The sequence below is a fragment of the Adelges cooleyi genome, unplaced genomic scaffold, assembly GCF_023614345.1.
Source record: "Adelges cooleyi isolate 19-005CV unplaced genomic scaffold, UGA_ACOO_1.1 ACOO_flye_CR_arks_rails_tigmint_CR_PRNA_168, whole genome shotgun sequence".
In the NCBI taxonomy this organism is placed as follows: domain Eukaryota; kingdom Metazoa; phylum Arthropoda; class Insecta; order Hemiptera; family Adelgidae; genus Adelges; species Adelges cooleyi.
Genome location: NW_026095825.1, coordinates 422,533 through 438,666, shown reverse-complemented (window position 1 = coordinate 438,666; position 16,134 = coordinate 422,533). Strand labels below are relative to the sequence as shown.

General features: G+C 29.0%; 3 protein-coding genes across 11 annotated transcripts; all 3 read right to left on the bottom strand.

Annotated features, from left to right (window-relative positions):
• Positions 1-132: 132 nt before the first annotated feature.
• On the bottom strand, positions 133-5,088 carry LOC126832999 (uncharacterized protein DDB_G0283357-like). Of its 3 annotated transcripts, XM_050564086.1 has the most exons (13): positions 4,966-5,088; positions 4,815-4,843; positions 4,490-4,653; positions 4,313-4,424; positions 4,171-4,242; positions 3,940-4,017; positions 3,654-3,794; positions 3,286-3,426; positions 2,930-3,058; positions 2,195-2,449; positions 1,417-1,542; positions 896-1,030; positions 133-594 (listed from the first exon to the last, which is right to left on the bottom strand). In XM_050564086.1, exons 1-13 carry the CDS (start codon positions 5,013-5,015, stop codon positions 323-325), a joined length of 1,704 nt encoding a protein of 567 aa, XP_050420043.1. In that variant the 5' UTR covers positions 5,016-5,088; the 3' UTR covers positions 133-322. The 3 variants fall into 3 exon arrangements, with proteins under 3 accessions (XP_050420043.1, XP_050420044.1, XP_050420045.1); XM_050564087.1 differs by lacking the exon at positions 3,286-3,426; XM_050564088.1 differs by lacking the exon at positions 3,654-3,794.
• A 923-nt stretch (positions 5,089-6,011) lies between these two features.
• LOC126832998 (probable cyclin-dependent serine/threonine-protein kinase DDB_G0292550) lies at positions 6,012-10,821 on the bottom strand. Of its 7 annotated transcripts, none has more exons than XM_050564078.1 (13): positions 10,708-10,821; positions 10,558-10,586; positions 10,253-10,416; positions 10,098-10,197; positions 9,974-10,036; positions 9,504-9,644; positions 9,232-9,369; positions 8,560-8,703; positions 8,153-8,365; positions 7,881-7,997; positions 7,475-7,660; positions 6,565-7,074; positions 6,012-6,263 (listed from the first exon to the last, which is right to left on the bottom strand). In XM_050564078.1, exons 1-13 carry the CDS (start codon positions 10,755-10,757, stop codon positions 6,112-6,114), a joined length of 2,007 nt encoding a protein of 668 aa, XP_050420035.1. In that variant the 5' UTR covers positions 10,758-10,821; the 3' UTR covers positions 6,012-6,111. The 7 variants fall into 7 exon arrangements, with proteins under 7 accessions (XP_050420035.1, XP_050420037.1, XP_050420036.1 ...); XM_050564080.1 differs by having other exon boundaries at positions 6,580-7,074; XM_050564079.1 differs by having other exon boundaries at positions 7,478-7,660.
• Positions 10,822-12,610: 1,789 nt separating this feature from the next.
• LOC126833003 (uncharacterized) lies at positions 12,611-15,395 on the bottom strand. Its single transcript, XM_050564100.1, has 6 exons — positions 15,278-15,395; positions 15,147-15,178; positions 14,467-14,531; positions 14,201-14,402; positions 13,520-14,115; positions 12,611-12,853 (listed from the first exon to the last, which is right to left on the bottom strand). The coding sequence occupies exons 1-6, from the start codon at positions 15,325-15,327 to the stop codon at positions 12,800-12,802; spliced, it is 999 nt and encodes a 332-aa protein (XP_050420057.1). The 5' UTR covers positions 15,328-15,395; the 3' UTR covers positions 12,611-12,799.
• Between the last annotated feature and the right edge of the window lie 739 nt (positions 15,396-16,134).

Sequence of the window (16,134 nt, the reverse complement as noted above, 5' to 3'; positions counted from 1 at the left end):
TGTAATAGATATTATAATAATTTGAGTTAAAATTGAACAAAATGTGTTTTATTCGGTACTTTGTAATTGGCTTAGAAGTACCATTTAAAGTTCTGATACTAGATTTTTAATAGTAAAAAAGTAACGATAAAATACTTGGGTTTTTAATATAATTGAAAATAGAATATTATAGTTGTATTTGTATAGTAATTAATTTAAAATAATATGTTTTTATATTGTAATACATTGATTTATTTTACATATATGTAGGAATAATGCACAACTAAAGTCTAAAAATGCTTTAAAATATCAACTCGTTATTCCATTTGTATTAATTTCCAAATTAATTTTTGAATTGTAGTGGTTTTTGTTTTTTTCTTCGTTGACCACCATTTCTTGATTTAGCATTTTCAATAATGTTAGCTGAATTAAACGAATTTTCCTTGTTAGATGAATTTACATTTCCTTCTTCATCTGCTGAAACTTTTTTTCCATTGATCGGGTATCCATCCACACCATTATTTGTTACAGATATTCCTTGTGTACTTGCTGAATCTACTGGATATTTTTTTCCGTTATCCACGACTTCATCATCAGTAGTTACTACATTTGAACCTGTCAACAAATCAACATAATATAAATATGCTATCTATAAAAAATTAAAATCTACTTTATCTCAGAATTATTTATCCATGAATGGTTTCTTGTACCATTTATTTTACTTTTCAACAGTATGTATAATAGCGTTTTTAGTATATAATTAAGAGAATTTCTTTTATTCAAACAGCATGACAAAAGAGTTTTTAACTGTATATTGAAATCATATGTAATTGAGTTCGAAGAAAAAATGTTCCAGACTACATGGTTATTTTCCAGAATAGAACAGTTAACTATAATATATATATTTTTTAATTACCTGATATGTTCCCACTACCGTCTATATTAGCTGCATTTAATGGATTTCCTAGTTTATCTAATGGAATTCTTTTGCCGTCAATCGTGAGTCCATCAATATTATTATAATTTATATTTGGATTCATCGAAAACCCAACTGAAAAAAATATAACATAATATTTTTGATAAGTATGATCTTGTACGAATTGTTTTATTTCCAAACTGTTTTTTTTTATTTTAATCAAGCAGCAAACCGATACAATTTTATAAAATGTTACGCATGATAATTTAATTGAGGGGTAGGAGACGAATAACTTAAAAGTGGTGAAACTATATATATATATATATATACATATTATATTCGCATCGAAGCGATCACCTTTAATTTATTTATTCTTCTTAAACCACTATGGTAATTTATAACTGAGTTTGGTTTATACTGAACTAGAATGGACTGCATTGTCAAAAATTGTGATTGCTTTGAACTGTGCTGGTTTAAACTATACTCGATTTGTGCTATACTGATTTTTTGTTTTTAATTACCTGATGTTTTCCCACTACCATCAATATCATTTAAAGGCTTTCTTACTACATCTATTGGAATTTTTTTGCCGTTAAAGGTCAATCCATCATTACTGTAAATTATGTTTGGACTCAACAAATTATCAACTGTAAAAAAAATGGAATGTTAGGGTTGTAATTCGAAATTGGAAAATTGAAGAATTTAGTTCCTGGCCTATCGTTATTGTTAGGTCTTAATAGCGGATTGTGTAATTAGGAATATCCTAAAATAATACAGAATTATTCATATGAATATGAGAGAAATGTAAGAAGAGTCTAAGGTAACATTGTCATACTCCAGAGTAGAACATATAATCAGCTAAAAGAGAGCAGGACTCAGAAGATGCAAGTCCTGATAAGAAAGGAAAAGAAGGTTGTAAGATTATACCAAAATAAATGACAATGAAGACTATTAGGTAAATTATAAACCCATAAAACATAGCTCGGATGTGAAAAACTATCAAACATTTTTCTAATTATCATTGAGGATGAATATTTATAATGGAAAATAACAAAATTTAACACACTACAATCGGCATATAAATTATGATTCATATTAACTAATTATGTGTGTGGAATGCACGTCGAAATTGGTTGCAAGTTATCTAGAATATAGTATATATCTTGACATTATTATTATTTTAAAGACAACAATTATACATTTTCTAAATTTATTTTTAATTTTTAATAAATCTCACTATGATTCTTCAATCACAGATCCACGTCTTAGCTAAGATCATATTTTTTTGTTTTTAATTACCTGATGTACTCTCATTGTTTTGTTGACCACCTTCTTTTGATTTGGAATTTTGTATATTGTTAGCTGAATTAAACGAATTTTCCTTGTTAGATGAATTAACATTTCCTTCTACATCGGCTGGAACTTTTTTCCCATTGATTGTGTATCCATCCGCACCATGATTGATTACAGATATTCCTTGTGTACTTGCTGAATCTACTGGATATTTTTTGCCGTTAATCACGACCTCATCATCAGTAACAACTATATTTGAACCTGTCGACAAATCAACATAATAATAATATGCTATCTATAAAAAATTTAAATCAACTACATCTTTGAATTATTAATTCATGATTCGTTTCTTGTGCGATTTATTTTACTTTCCAGCAACATATATAATAGAATTTTAAATATCTAATTAAGAGAATTTGTTTTATACAAGCAGCATGACAAAAGAATTTTTAACTGTATATTGAAATCATATGTAATGGAGTTCGAGGAAAAAGTATTCTGGACTACATGTTCATTTTCCATAATAAAACAAATAATTACTTAAAAGATATCAGGAGACAAAAGTACTGATAAGAAGGAAAAAAAAGGTTGTAAGAAAATACAAAAATAAATAGGGCAATGAAGCTAAATGATAAGCCCATAAAAAGATAGCTCGGATGTGAGTAACTCGAGTAAGCTATTCCAAATTGTTATTATTACTATTGAAAATGAATATTTATAATGGAAAATAACAAAACTTACCGCCATTACTATAGCCTATGTTTTCATCGTTATTGTTGAACGGAATGTTAGGGTTGTAATTGGATCCATTAATCTGTGGTGTTGGTGGTGGATATGGTATTTGCGGTGACATGAATGGGTTAAAGTTATCTAAAAAAAGGTTAATATGTTGACAAAAATGAATATTCTAAAATATTAATAGACATTTATTTATCTGAATACGAGTTTAATTAGGAAGTGTAGAAGGTAACATTGTCATACTCAGGAATAGAACGAATATACACAATAATTTATCTCATTTAAAAACAAGTGGTTATTATGGAAATAATGAATAAATTATTAGTAGGGAACATTAAAAATAACAAAATTCAACTTACTGCCATTACTAAAGCCAAAGTTTTCATTTTTATTGTTATTAAATCTGTTGAATGGAATGTTAGGGTTGTAATTGGATCCATTAATCTGTGGTGTTGGTGGTGGATATGGTATTTGCGGCGACATGAATGGGTTAAAGTTATCTAAAAAAAGGTTAATATGTTGACAAAATTGAATGTTCTAAAATATTAATAGAAATTTATCTATCTGAATATGAGTTTAAGTAAGAAGTGTAGAAGGTAACATTGTCATACTCCGGAATAGAACGAATATACACAATACTCTGTCTCATTTAAACACAAGTGGTTATTATGGAAATAATGAATAAATTATTAGTAGGGAACATTAAAAATAACAAAATTCAACTTACTGCCATTACTAAAGCCAAAGTTTTCATTTTTATTGTTATTAAATCTGTTGAATGGAATGTTAGGGTTGTAATTGGATCCATTAATCTGTGGTGTTGGTGGTGGATATGGTATTTGTGGCGTATTGAATGGGTTAAAGTTATCTAAAAACTGATTGTATGTAGACACAATTTTTATAGCTTATAAAAAAGAAAACTATAATTGATTTTTTAATTTGGTCTTCATATCCCATGTAAATTCTTCAAATCGGATGAACCTATTACCTATGTTTATATTAAATTATATTACCCCAATAATTCTTCCATTCACTGCTGAAAGGAGATGGCGGTAATTGTTGCGGAGACGCCATTACAGGTTGAAAGTTTGCTGGAAAATGATGTATGTATTTAATATGTAACCAATTTTTTTTATACTAGTATAGTATAATTTTTAATGTAGAAAAACAATATTGTGTTTAGTCTAATTTTTTTTTTCATCACAAACAAATCCTACTCTTCTAACGACGGTTGTATCTATTACCCCAGTTGTTATTCCTGTCGGTACTGGTAGGTGATGGTAGCGACGATGGTGACCCGTATGATTGCGAATGCCCTACAAATAAATAAATATATAATTTAAACAGACAAAGTAAACGTATAACAATCTTCCCATCGTCACATACTCTTATTGTTGTTGCGGTTGTTTCTACTTCTTTTTCGGTGTTGTGGTATGATGTTGTTGCTGTTGGACGGTTTATTGTTTTGTTGTGGAATAGGTAAAAAAGGTAGGGAATTCTGAAAATGTACATAATGTAGAACTTTTCATCGTTTTCGTCACGTTTTTTACTTAAGTCACTTACACCTGTCGCTGGATTTGGATACCGGTTCACAGTCGTTCCCATACCTCTGACTGCAGTCTGCATGTTTCCAAGGTTTTTGTTCATTTTCAAATCGCCAAATACGTCGTTCTTACCAACCGTGTTTTGGGTGTTTTGAAGCCCACTGGACATAACTGGTTGAGCGTCTAAAACGTTTGAAAAAAAAAAAACACTTAAATTTGAAAAAATAGTATCGTTTATATTTCGGTTTCTATAATATTGTCTTGGATGGTAGACCATTTTTATGATATGATAGATTATGACTAAAACTAAATATATAACTAGTCTTCCGGGTAATAACTATTACCATTAAGGAGTACACTCTTTTCTGCGTTTCTGAAAATAAAACAAAATTATTTATTAAAATGTATTTTTAACACAGAAACCACGCGAAAAATAAAACTATTAGCAACTGTAATTTTCTATCTATTTAATAATATGTTGTTTGGTATACTCACACCGCATACGTCGCTAGGTAAATTGAAAAAAAAATTAAATACTTCAACATGGTGTTAGCTTTTTTGTCAGTGTTAACGGATTAATTGTAGTCGAGAACCTTATTGCAGACCGCTGTGGTTAAATTTCTATATATATATATATATATATACAATGTTCAGAATAATTAGTTTTTAAAATTATTAAATTCACAAACTATGGTGCAAGTGTTTTCTTTAATTGATGCTTTGTTTAAATGAACATTTTATTCTATTTTCGGAAACACAAAAGGTTTAATTATTACACCTAATCGTTAGTAATATTGTATAATTTATCAAAACCATAATTTTGTTAATTGGTAGGTATATTGTATTTTTTCCATACCTAACAGACTTGCAAAAAAAAATCGGTCGTGTTTTGAATTGATTTTTTTTTGTTGAGTTTTTTTAGTGTACAATATAATATTATGTTGACGAAAAAAATGCTTGACACTCTTTTTATTTATGTACTTGTATACTGTTTTGAGCACTTGTGAAATTTGGTTTTTTTTTTAGTAATAACTATGTTATAAGGACCCAAAAAATACATTTTAATTTCTGGTCATCTGTAAAATCTCATTAAATTTGTTGATGTTTTAGCGTTTTTATAACTGAAGGTTTGTAAATAGAAATCGTTACCGTAGGCTTTAAAAAAATATATTTTAAAATTATCAGGCTATTCAAGGCGGACTAAATCAAAAAATATTTGATAAAATGATTTAATCAATGCATTTTATTAAAGGGTTATATCTTTGAGTATGTGATCAATTTTTACTTACAATTAATAATAATTATGCAACAAATATATTAACTAGAGTTATTAATGCTCAGCGGTTCTTCATTACTTTAAATTTTGTAACATCTATATACTTGTTATTAGAATATTAAATTAAAAAAAAAAAAAGATCCATAATTGTTTGACTTCTAGAATTGATTGAAATTTAAATATAATAATTATATTTTCATCGTAGTTTTTTTAATTAATACAATTAGATTTTGTATTAGTTTGATTTGTTATTATGCGTATAATAAAATAATAAAATTCTTTAATATCTTAAAGATTAATAGGTATAATATTTTCTTTAGCTCCAAAACTTCTAATCGTCATAGTGTCTTTATTAAAATCGCCAATTAATTATTGAATTGCTGTTGTTTTCGTCTATTTCTGTGTTGACCGCCTTTTCTTGATTTGGAGTTTTGCACATTGTTAACTGAATTCAACGAATTGTCGTTGTTAAATGCATTTACGTTTCCAACATTACTCATACTCTGTACCCCATCACCTTTGGGATAAACATGGATAAAACTTTTATCAATAAAACGTTACAAGAATGTATTTGAAATCCTAAAAAATTAATTTTAACCATTTTTTTGTACTATTTTTTACTTATTTGTTTCTATCATAGAAATTATCTTCTACTCAACTACTGATATTGAGTTATTATTTATGTACAATAACAGACCTCTGAGAAGAGTTCTAAAAATTAATTTACTATAATATTCTTGTAAATGTGCTTTGATAATTTATTTATAAAACACTTATGATCGATTTCCAAATTATTTATTTTTTTGTATTTTATTTACCTGTTGTAGACTTACCAGCATCAAGAAGAGCTGGATTTAATCTATATCCCAAAACTTTTCTTCCTTTTCCTTTTATACCTTTGAATCCTTCTTTTCTTTCGCCGTTGACTGTAATTCCATCTTCGTCATAATCGATTACAACTCTGTCGTATCCATTTACTCCGGGAACTTTTTTACCGTTGACCAGGAGTCCATCGTCAGTTCTTTTCACGATTATGCCTTTATTTCTAATTACATTTTCTGGGGCGTTTTCTTTGTCAGTATTTAGTTCACCCTTCTGAAAATCCGGTTTTAATCCTTGATTATCCACTACATCGCCTGTAACTTCTTGGCCATTGATTTTGATTCCATCGCCAGTCATGTCTACATTAACAGCTTGATTTTCCATTAAATTTTCTGGAACTTTCTCGCCGTTAACCTTGTTATGATTATCATAAGTGTCTACAGTTTGACCTTTTTTTCCTTGGTCTTCGACAGGATGATATTCGTTATTTAATCCAGTTAGTTGCACTAGAAAATTGTAATATATAATTTATTTAAATAATTTGAAGAGGTGAGATCCAAAATCATTAAGTTGAAAAAACAGAAATTGAACTTTTATACGCCCTTGTAAAATTTCAAATGCATAATAAATAATTCTATTCAATACATTTCTTAAAAATTATTAAAAATGACACAACATAAGTGGCATATTAAGTGCATAATCAAAATATGATTTTATCAATGGTAGCTTTATGCTTTGGTTATCCCTATGATCTTAAATAGTGTGATCAAATAAAATGTAAAGTACTTTTAAAGGGTGAAAGCTTTTTTTACACATTAAAATAATAATTATTTGTTTTGAGATTATCTGGTTTTAAATTTGGCATATAAAATATCTTGTTAATTTAAGTATCTGTTTTTTTTTTACTACCGTCAACATCATCTGGATTTAAAGGATTTTCTACTACATCTACTGGAATTTTTTTTCCGTTTACGGTAAATTGACCATCCTCTTCATTAAATTTTACAGATGCTCCTTTTATACTTCCAATATCGATTGGAATTTTTTTACCGTTGATGATAACCCCACCATCATATAAAGATATATTTGGACCTGTTGACAAATCGACTGTAAGATTATACATAAAAATATAGGGAAATAAAGAAATACATGTGGAAACAAGGATGAACAACTGTGGACAGTTAGGGAGGTAGATGGAAAACATATACATAGGTAGTTCTGATTATAAAACTCGGGTAAGCTATTTGAAATTGTAATGTTTAGCATTGAAAAATAAATAAAAGTGATTAATAACAACAAAATTCAAACTCACTGCCATCGGCATAGCAATTATTAATCAAATTTACTAATCCTTTGTATGGGATGCAATTATATTGTTGCTGCGGTGGTGGATATAGTGTTGTCGGCGTCGAAATTGGTTGCAAGTTATCTAGAAAATAGATTATATGTTGACAATACTGTTATTATAAAGACAACAATTATCAATTTTCTAAAATGTTTTTTCACTTTTAATAAATCTCACTGTAATTCTCAAATCACAGATCCACATCGTAGCTAAAGTCATATTTTGATGTTTTTAATTACCAGATGTTTTCCCACTGCCATCAATATCAGCTGCATTTAATGGATTTCCTACTGCATCAAATTGAATTTTTTTTCCGTTAACCGTAAGTCCATCCTTATCATTAAAGTTTATAGATATTTCCTGAGTACTGGCTGTATCTATTGGAATTTGTTTGCCGTTTATCACGAGTCCATTATGATTAAAAGTTATATTTAGACCATTAGACAAATCAACTATAAATAAAATAGAACATAATCTTTTTGGCAAACGATCTTGTAAAAATGTATTTTACTTTCAAACTCTTTATTTAATCAAGCAGCGAATCAAAAAATCTTAAATAGTACGAGGAATGAAAAAATAGAGGTATAGGTATGAGACGAAATTCCAAAAATCCAAAAATTGTTAAAAATAACAAAATTCAACTTACTGCCATTACTAAAGCCAAAGTTTTCATTTTTATTGTCATTAAATCCGTTGAATGGAATGTTAGGGTAGTAATTGGATCCATTAATCCAATTAGGTGTTGGTGGTGGATATGGTATTGGTGGCGTCATGAATGGGTTAAAGTTATCTAAAAAAGGTTAATGTGTAGAAAATACAGTTTTTAATAAAGAAAACTATTATCGAGTTTTTAATTTTTATCTTACTATATTGTTATACTAAAATAATACCATTTTGAATATTAAAAAAACAGTAACGTTTCTCATCTAAATTGTTTTTTTCGTTTCGAACAAATAACAAGAATATATAAAATAGTACAGATAACAATAAAGTAGTAGGATAGGAGACAAATATCTTAAAAGTCCTGCAAGCAAAGAAAATATTAAATAAGAGAAATAATGAATAATTATAAACAAAGGAAGGGCAGCGTTAAGAATAATAAATTCATGTTTGTGTATATTCTAAAATATTAATATAAATTTGTTCATCTGAATTTGAATTTAAGTGAGAATTTTCCAAGGTAACATTGTCATACTCCAGAATAGAACGAATATACACAATAAATTGTCTCATTTAAAAAGAAGTGATTATTGTGGAAATAATGAATAATTATAAATGATTAGTAGGGTAACGTTAAAAAAAGCAAAACTCAACTTACTGTTATTACTAAAACCAAAGTTTTCATTGTTATAGTTATTAAATCCGTTGAATGGATTGTAAGGGTTGTCATTGGATCCAATCTGTGGTGTTGGTGGTGGATATGGTATTGGTGGCGTCATGAATGGGTTAAAGTTATCTAAAAAAGGTTAATATGTAGAAAATTACAGTTCTTAGTAAAGAAAACTATTATCGAGTTTTTAATTTTTATCTTACTATATTTTTATACTAGAATTAGTATGTTAACGTTAGGAATAACAAAATTCTACTTACTGCCATTACTATAGCCAAAGTTTTCATTTTTATAGTTATTAAATCCGTTGAATGGAACGTTAGTATTGTAATTCGATCCATACATCTGTGGCGTTGGTGGTGGATATGGTATTTGTGGCGTCATGAATGGGTTAAAGTTATCTAAAAAAGGCATATTCGTAGACAATTTTGTTATAGCTTATTTAAAAAAAAAAAAGGTTTTTACTATGTAATTTGTTCAAATTGGATGTACCTATTACCGATGAATATATTATTAAATTATATACCCCAATAATTATTCCATTCACTGCTGAAAGAAGATGGCGGTGACGCCCACGTACGTGGTGCCACTACAGGTTGAAATTTTGTTAGAAAATGATTTATATGTAACCTATCTTTTCAATATAGAAAAACTGCATGTGTTTCGCCTAATTTTTGTTCTAGTCGATTCGAACAAATCTTACTCTACTAACGACGGTTGTATCTATTACCCCAGTTATTGAAGGGTGATGGTAATGGTGGAGACGATGGTGACCAGTATGATTGCGAATACCCTGCAAACATAAATATAAATTATTTAAGCAAACGAAGAAATTTATAACAATCTTCACATACTCCTATTGTTGTTGCGGTTGTTTCTATGTCTGTTTCGTCGTTTTGGCATGGTGTTGCTGTTGGACGCTCTATTGTTTTGTTGTGGAATAGTTTGAAAATTCTGAAAATATACATAATGTAGAACTTTTCATCGTTTGTTTGCTTAAGTCACTTACATCTGTCGGCATATGTTCATATCGGGCCGTGGTCGTTCCCATACCTCTGACTGTAGTCTGTATGTTTCCAAGGCTGTTGTTCATTTTAAAATCGCCAACTACGTTATTCTTACCGACCGTGTTTTGGGCCATTTGAAGCCCACTCGGCATGACCGGTTTAGCGTCTAAAATGTTAAAATTTACACATAAATTAAAGGGAAAAACCATTAATATTCCAGTTTCCATAATATAGTCTAAGGTAGAACATTTTTTAATATAATAGTTTATGACAAAAGTTAAATAGTATTTCACGTATTAACTATTACCATTTTCGAGTACACTGTGTTCTGCGTTCCTGAAAATAAAACAAAATTATTTTTAACAATTTATTTTTCAGACAAGCCATACGAAAAATAAAGCTATTTACAATTTGTAATTTTCTATCTATTTAATAATTTTTTAATTAATATACTCACGCCACATACGTCGCTAGATAAATTGAAAGAAATATAAAAAACCTCAACATCTTGTTAGTTTTTTTAGTGTAATCGAATTAACAGTAGTCGAGAACCTTATTGGAGAACGCTGTGATTATATTTCCATATATATGCACAATGTTTAGAATAATTAGTTTGCAAATAATTTATTTCACAACTTGTGGTGCAAGTGTTTTTGTCATTGATGTTTTGTTGAAATTTATATTTTATTACTTTTTGCGTTATCACAATAGGTTTAACTATTGCATCTAGTTAGAGACCATATTTCTTTTAGTAGGCATATTGTTTTTTTTTTCATGCTAAAAGACTTGTTAAAAAAACGGCCATGTGTTTTAAATTTATTTTTTAATTGAGGTTGTTTTTAGAGTACAATATTAACAAAAAGCATGCTATACACACTTGTACTTTTTATAACATACCTATTACATTTATTTTATGATGAAAATCAAGTAAAACTTGTACACTACCCAAAATTCGTTTAGTTAAACGGAAATCTGGGCTATTTTATGGGTTTTAATTAAGTCATTGTTGTAAACTAAAATTGGTGTTTCGGGAAGTAAATTTCATGTAACGTCCCTAAAGAATGTCAGAATATCTGTAAAATCTCATTCAAGGGTATGACGTTTTAGCGTTTTTGTAACCGTATACTAAATTTGAAGAAAAAAATCCAAAACTGTAGTGCGCTACAAACACTTTTATAGGGAAAACAATTTTTTTAATTATAAAATAGTTTTAGCTAATAGAAAAATAATAGTAATAAAAATCCAGAAAAATATGACACGCCATAATGAGGTCGTCATAGTTTGTAAGATTGTACATGTTTGTAAGAACTACTTAAACCGAGAGTGATAGAATTAGTCTAAAAAACGCCTCAAAATGATGATTCACGCGAAGCAACATTGATATTTATTACGGCCAAAGTGTACATTTTTTGTTTTTCTTAATAAAAACGCATTTTAATATATACAGATTTTTGAGAAAATCGTTTATGTTGTAGGCTCATTCTATATCTATCTTTAGGCTAATTTTCAGACCTTAAACTTCATTTAAAAAGTTTCCATCCTTTTTGGGGGAGAGAGTTCTTGATGTTTTTTTGGTTTTCATTCCATACAAATTTTAAACTAATAATTCGATTTTTTTTAAAAAAATCTATATTGCGCTACAATTTAATTTGTTTAAATATGTACAATTTTTTGGAGTATTTCTCGATTTTGAAGGGGAAGGGGCGAACCTTTTTGAATTTTTAACTCAAGATAATAATTTTCGTATGGAAAAATACAAATATACATTGTCATCAACGGACAAATAACAAATATCCGATATATTTTGTACTAGAGGTATTTTATAACACTTAACACATACTTAGTATTATATTGTATTACTATAATACATACTTTTTATAGTGCATGACGAACTCATCAGAATTAACCCCGATAAAACGTTAAACTGTTAAACCACAGTTGGTGTAATTATTACACACAGCCAATGGAATGTAAATTATTCTTTCTGATAAGTTTGATAAAAAAAATTCGAAAAATTCGATTGTCTATCATGGATAATGGACAGAAAAAATTCTTACGGTAAATAGACCTTTAAAGGAATCGAAACGACAAACCGAGCAGTAAAATTATAATTTTAATTCATTTTTTTTTTGTTGAATTCAAAACTGGTCTTGGAAATAAAAAAAATATGAGAAAAGTCTGACTTTTTTAAGTTTTTGGAAAGGATTTTAAAAAAAAGCAGTGTGCCACATTTAGGATCAGCAGGAAAATTCAAACAAACCGTCGTGTTTCTGTTAAAAAATCGTAGACTTACTACACTAATAGTGTAAGTAAAAAAATATAAATAAAAATACAATAATGAAGAAGAATTTTTGTAATGATTAAGTTTACATAGTTTTAATTTTTTTTTTGAAGATTCAACGTATACAGTTTTAAGACATTTTAAAATACATTTTCTTTTTAATTATAATATATTTTAAGCAGCAAGTATTTAATCATTATATTTTATAGATACGAAATTAAAGACTTGTGTTGAATTTTGTTTATCTTCAGTCAGATCATTTGTTTCCTCAATTTTTCCATCTTAGGACGAGTCTGTAGCAGCAACAACAACTATAATTTGACTAAATGTCAAATTAAAAAATAAATACTATTATTATATACTATTTCATTGAAATTTAAGTGCTCTTAAACAAAAAATAAATAGATTTTTTGTAGGCTGTAATTACGGCCATGGCTTACAAGTAAAACACTTAAAGCAATTTTCGGTGTATGAGCCTAATTTGAGCCTATTGAAAAAAATATTTACCTCAATTTGTGAATTTGTTGTTATTATTTCAATTTACATTATTAGAGTTTTTTTATACAAATTAACATTTCCTACCTATATTATTCCCACTTAACACCAAACCGCCTTTTTTTTCTTTTGCGAGTTTTTATTAAGATAAAAATGTAAAAACTGTAATCATTGAAACGTTACCCGAATATTTATAGAAGGACTAGAAAAAAGCTTTCATTATAGTATTTTTAAATAGTCCAATATTTCATTTCATTATTTATTTAACTCATATTTTTCGAGTAGAAAAATAAAAAAGTTGTTTTATGTGTTTCACCTGTAAGCCAACCGTATATTTTTTGAGTGTTTTATGAGCGCCACAATCAATAAAACCACTTGAACACAATTTTCATAATAATCTATTGTAAATGTAAAAATATTGCTAGACGTTTTTAACTGGTCCAATGTATTAATTGTTTAGACCTTAAAGTACTACAACTTTTTTTTTTCTCACCTGCTTTCCAGTATTGACTTGACTCACCCCGTCAACATTAGTTTGATTTAATTTTGATCCCAACAGGGTTCTTCCTTTTCCTTTTATGTCTTGGAATCCTTCTTTTTTTTCACCGTTCACAACGACTCCTCCGTCTTGGTTCCAATCGATCTCTATGCTGTCATATGCATTGACCCCAGGTACTTTCCTACCGTTGATCATGAGACCGTCGGCAGTTCTGTCTATGCTTATATCTTGATTTCTAAATACATGGCCTGGAATTATTTTGCCGTCGATCGTAAGTCCACCGCCGTTGTAGTGTTTTTCATCGCTGGTTATGTCTACATTAACATTTTGATTTCCTCCGTCGTCGGTAAATTCTACACCTAAACCATTTTCTTCCACTTCTGAAACATTATGACCTCCAATCTTGGCTTTCTTGTTTCCCCTACGTTTGTTGTTGTATCCGTTGTCAAACGAATTGATGTTTCCATACGGATCCATAACGTTGTCGTAATTCATCATGTCACCATTGTAGAATGGCTGAGGTGGCATTGTAAATGGTCTTCCGCGGTTTTGATATCTATACCGGTAGTTGTATCCTTGTGGACTGTTATCTGAAAAAAAAAACGAAACATGAGTGTTGTATTTCATTTTCTATTTTTTTCAGTTTAAAACCAACGCTTCCTGTTATTCACATACACATTGGCTGATCGTAGCCGCCAACTCCGTATGCATTCCAATTGTCGTATCCCCAGTTTGGCAAGCCCCAACCCGGGTAAACATTCGGTCTATTCTTCTGGTAATACAGTTTTCCCTTTCTCGCAGGCCAGATATCTTCTTCGCTTTCTTCACTTGATTGGTCGGTGATACTCGATTCGTTCTCAACGCTTTCATGGTCGTCCTAAAATTATGCGAATTTACGGTTAATCCTGGTCCCCGGGACTAGGTACTGTGAAACTACTTGCTTGTTCGGTTTGTTTTAGCTTTTCGACCCCACTCGGGGTGGTCACTGGGACATTCTCTGAAATGTCTATAATAGAAAAAAAAGTAAATTTTTAGGCGTCTATGTTAAAGACATTCAATTTTTTTTTAGTATTTAGTCACTCTCTTATAATAGTAAATATTTTTTTATCTCCTTCGTCGACTGGATCCCACATCATATTTGCATACACTAGCAGACCCCATATCATTTCCAATCGCACCCATCCACCTTTTTTTTGGTCTTCCTATTTCCCTCTTTTTTTCCAACTTTTATTATTATTACGATTCTTCTCTCTCTCTTCAAAACATGCCCAAATCACCACCTCAAATCTATTTCCTCTGATTTTTATCGAAGTCACGTCTAAGCTATCTCTTACATTAGTTATTTTATTTGTTCCTTATCTTGTATTCTATCGTCAATTCACTCATCTTGCATCCATCTAAACATTATCATCGCCACTACACTCCAAACCATACAACATTGTTGGTCTTACAACACTAATGTAGAACTAACCTCCAATAATACTTATATTATTAATACTTAAAAACTCAATCTCGCCTACTACGTCATTACTCGTTTTATTCTATCAATTTTGTCCTATTTCATTAAACAGATACACTAAATAATAATTTTAATTTATTTTAAATATTTATTTTTAATTACCTTTTTTGTCAGGTTCATTATTGTCAGCACACCTGTTAAGAAAATGTTCATTATTGAATACAAACCAATTCTAGACTTTATTAAACTTTTCAAAATTATGCTGAAATTCAAATAGAAAAAAAAATACTTACGCTGCAAACACTACTAGACTAAGCAAAACAAAAGTTGTAATATTTATCATATTATCAGTTGTATATTATATGATGTTTTACACCTATCCAACTACTGAAATGTACTGCCTAATTCGACTGTCTGATAAAAATATTTAATATTCTCAGCCTTTATAGAAAAAAATGCAATTATTATTATTATTCCGATAATTGTGAAATACAAGTGTTAGCATAAAAAAAAATAGGTATTTACTATTATTTTATATTCAAGACAATATAATAATACAGTCTGGTAGTTTTATGGGCAATTTTTTCCACATTATTGTCTATTGTTATCAGACAATTGGTGCAGTGTGAAATTATCATAATAGCTCTAACGGGGGTTAGAAACGTTATTATTTTTAATGTTATAAAAATGTATTATATATTGAATATATAATATGTGCTAATTTCAGAACGATTTTGGCTTTTTTAGTATTTAGGGCATGTTCAACTTTTACCAAACAAAGGGTAGGTTGTGAGAGTCAGTTCACTATAAAACACTGGCTTCACCTGAAGTTACCCGTTACATTATGTTTAACTTAGATGAATATTTAAATTCCTGCCCAAAGGATTTTATATAATAATAGTTTGGCAAATTGTTTAATAAAAGTTTCAGCATTGATTAATCAAAAAAAACATACGGACAGAGGTTCAACTTCATTTTTGAAATAATAAAAAAAAATATATTTACATTAATGAAAGCACTATGAAAATATTTTGAATATTAAGTATTTACATTTTTATTCACCGGTCATGTCTACGTCAAGCCTTAGGTTTCCTATTTCATATTGTATGTGAAGCTTATTTACCCTCAAAATTAAATTTATCACTGGTCA